The 3,669-nt window shown below is 41.4% G+C and overlaps 1 protein-coding gene across 1 annotated transcript in view; it reads left to right on the top strand.

The window, feature by feature from the left end:
- Positions 1 to 3,669, top strand: part of LOC102377023 (prosaposin-like) — a 22,997-nt gene that overhangs the window by 9,755 nt on the left and 9,573 nt on the right. Inside the window, exons 5-8 of the mRNA XM_025203557.1 lie at positions 386 to 529; positions 1,133 to 1,189; positions 1,842 to 1,889; positions 2,928 to 2,936. Coding sequence (XP_025059342.1) covers positions 386 to 529; positions 1,133 to 1,189; positions 1,842 to 1,889; positions 2,928 to 2,936 — 258 coding nt within the window. The remainder of the gene's footprint in view (positions 1 to 385; positions 530 to 1,132; positions 1,190 to 1,841; positions 1,890 to 2,927; positions 2,937 to 3,669) is intronic.

Below are 3,669 nucleotides of genomic sequence, written 5' to 3'. Positions count from 1 at the left end.
ACTTGTGACTGCTATAGTGAGTGCTCCCCTCCACACTGCTAAATTAAACCCAAGATTGCTGATCCTCAGTATTTTAACTGCCATCAGGCTTCATACTGTAAGCTGGAGCATCATTCCTCTCTAGTCGCTGGTCCTCAGAAAGCTTACTACAGTTGTCAATAATTCAGTTAGTCAGAGTATACCAGAGTTTGTTTTCTTTTAAGTATTTGGCTTAAGTGTGCTAACTTATTTTAGTAGCAGTAGCTGAAGCTGGCAGAACACTAGCTTGCTATGCAACATGAATCTCAATCTCTCTCTTTCTTTCTCTCTCTCTTTCTCTCTCTCTTTCTCTCTCTCTTTCTCTCTCTCTCTCTTTCTTTCTCTCTCTCTTTCTTTCTCTGTATAGGGGAATGGGAATGTATGTGAAGACTGTGTTAAGCTGGTCACTGATGTTCAGGAAGCTGTGAGATCCAACTCCTCTTTTGTGAATTCCTTGATTGCTCATGTCAAGGAGGAATGTGAACATTTGGGACCTGGCATGGGCGAACTGGTAACAAAATAACTTTGTTTAAATGAACTGTCCATAATGGAGGCATGAAACCGACTTAGTGGTTGTCAATTTTTAATTGGATTTATTGGTAGAAATAAGGGAGATGATGTGAAGTGTGGCTTACTTTTTAATGGCCCAGTACTTGCAAACCATACACCTTTATTTGGATTAGAATGTGTATCCTTCCCTCCTAGAATTTTAAGATATCTCTTTCAAGCATCTAAATATTGTGCAAAGCTTATCTTAAGGGTATGATAACTTTATCTGAAGATAAATGCTGTCAAGTGAAATATTGCTGTGTTGGGGGGTGGAGGGGTGGTAACTTTTTTTTTTCCTCTGGAATATTAGGAGGAAGGAAAACCATGATGCGCAAATTGGGGAAACTCCTTAGGGTACAGGGAATGATCTAAAGTGCCACAATGTACTAAAGAGCAAGCTTGAAAGGTAACAGCATCCCAAAATATTAAATGTGTGCAAGGAACCAGATTAGTTGGACACACCACTTTGAATTTCCCAACCTATTTGATCTCTATATAACAGTATTACACACATGGCTAAAGTTTGTTTTCTTGCATTTTACTGAACTTTTTTTTCGTTCTGCAGTGCAAGAACTACATCTCTGAGTATTCAGACTTGGTTATCCAAATGATGATGCACATGGTAAGTAAGATCAGCATGATGTTAAGTTTTCCCCCCCCTCTTAATTTCATGACTAGAGTCTACTAGGACTCCTCCATATTCTTTCTGAATATTAATACTTTAAATGTTTTCCACAATTAGTTGCTAATAGAAACTACACACAGCAAAGAATACTCTTGGGTGTCAGCTTGTTTCGTCCTTTACTTTTTTTAATTAGACTTGACATTTGGGGCCTAGGCCTAATTACCACATTATGCATCATCTGTTCTGCAGTGACTGCCCAGTGCATGCTCATAATCTGGCAAATAGAAGCTAGCTCATTGTAGTTTAGCCAGGCTTCATTGTATGCTAAACTGCAACAAATTAGCTTCCATGTATCATAGAATAAGCATACCCACATGAGTAATTACTCTGAAAGCAGCTGCATCATAGTAAATTCAGTCCCTCTTACCTCATGGTAACTTGTTCGTGTGCCTGTGACCTTAGCCAAGTAATTGTATATTTAGAGACCTAAAATCTGACTCAAATAGTTTCCCATCAGCTTGTCACAGCCAGTCTAAAGATCTTTGTGTGTTGTTTCATGCACTGCTAGCTCTAAAAGAAAGTTTTAAAATATTCTTCTGTGTATGCTCAATCCTGACTAATGCCTCTCTATGCCAAAAATACTTTTCAGATGTACCAGTTACAAAGTCAACCTATAAGAAAGATCAACATTAAACTGGTAAATGAAGTTGATATGGTGCATCCACCTAAAAAGAATGTTTTCTGTTGCTATAGGCCTCTGAAGTTCTAATGCATCTTGGGGGTTGAATGGGAGCAGCAGACCAGGGTGACCGATATGTGCCCCCCTCCTACCTCCAAAGGGTTCCTCATAGGGCCAGAAACTTGGCAGCATTGCAGCCTTAACTGCTGCAGCTCCCAGAACTGCCACTTGTCATGTCACTAAATTTCTAGACTTGTGAGGAGCCCCTCAGGCTGGATCCAGAGCACAAAGCTAGGAACTTGGCAGTTGTGGCTGTAGTATCTCCAGGACCCGCAGCAGTTAATCTTGTCATCCTCAAATTCCAGCCCTGTGAGCCACATGAAGTGACCCTGCATATGGGATTCATCCAGCCTGGAGAACAAGTTGGATACCACTGCAGTAGACCATAAATGTTGTACTTGCATGAGTGTTGCCTGCAAAGATGATGTAAAAATAGCAACTTTTACGTCGAGGGGGGGGATTTGAGTATATTCTGCTGATGTGCGAGCAGTACCTCAACTTAAATGAGGTTGTGTCTGGAGAAACTGTCATTAGCAGACACACATTAAATAGAACCCATGACTGACTTGAACACAGAGTCAAAGATTCCTTTAGCTTGCTTGACTTTGTGTTCAGCATGCTTCAAACATTTGAAACTGGCTTGCTTTGGGCCTGTTTTAGATTTAGTTGTGGATTTTTGGCATAGGTGGCAAAAGAAAATATAATTGGGGGGGCTGACTATGCCCTTCCCTCCCACAGGGCCATTGCAGGGCTGGTGCATGCTGGGGCACTGGCCTGGCTATATGCTGCTATCAAATGAACAGTTACCCTTGCGCTGATAAAGATCAAGAACTAGATTCTTTTGAATAGAAACAAATTTGTTGGCATCACAATCAAGACTTATTTTATGGCAAGAGTATACATGGTTCAACTGCTTAACTTTTTTTTTCCCTTAACTGTTGTCTTTCACTTTTCTTGTCTTTCTTCCTGTCTATCTGCAATCTCCTCTATCAACAGCAGGATCAGGTAGGTGAGAAATTTTGCCTGTGGTGGTGCCTTGCTTTTCACCTAAAGGGCTGTACTTTACTTCTTGCTAACTAGTTGTGTACGTGGTACGGCTGTTACTCAGTGTTGACAGATACAAGGGGCATTTTGGGGGTGAAAAAGGAAGGGCAAGAAGTCTACATGGTTCCTGCTCCCAATATGACTTGTCCATTTAAGATTTGAGCCTAATGATGGACCAGAAAGATCTTCCAAGATAAAGGTGAGGGTGTAGGAAAATCATGCTACTTGTTTTTGCTGGCCTCTGGAAAGACTCGGGTAAAGCTAGCAATGTGACCGATTGATTGTTTCTTCTCTAGGGTAAGCCTAGAGACCAGGATAATAGTGCAGATGACTGCAGCATGTGGATTTGGAAGAAAATGCAGGAGACTGAGATTCCTGCTGTCCTGTTCCACTTTTAATTTCCCAGTTCATACTGTCCTAGAAACCTTGTGTCTGTCATGCCTTGATGAAAGAACATGTTGCACGTACATGTTGCTGCTGTAGTATTAATAGCTTGAAATGCTGATTTATGGCGCATGAACCAGAGAACCTGACAGTAGGCATTGCCTGGCTAGCCTGTACCTGTGGTCTGAAGCAGTGAAATATCTCTAAAGCACTGTTTCTGCCTATGCATGGGAGTCTTGTGGGACAATGCATAACTTTATCTTGCATTGAATCAGTGAATGTCTCTCTTTCTCTTGGGGGGGGGGGGGGG

Source organism: Alligator sinensis, unplaced genomic scaffold, assembly GCF_000455745.1.
Source record: "Alligator sinensis unplaced genomic scaffold, ASM45574v1 scaffold546_1, whole genome shotgun sequence".
NCBI lineage: Eukaryota > Metazoa > Chordata > Crocodylia > Alligatoridae > Alligator > Alligator sinensis.
This window is presented reverse-complemented; position numbering and strand designations above follow the sequence as displayed.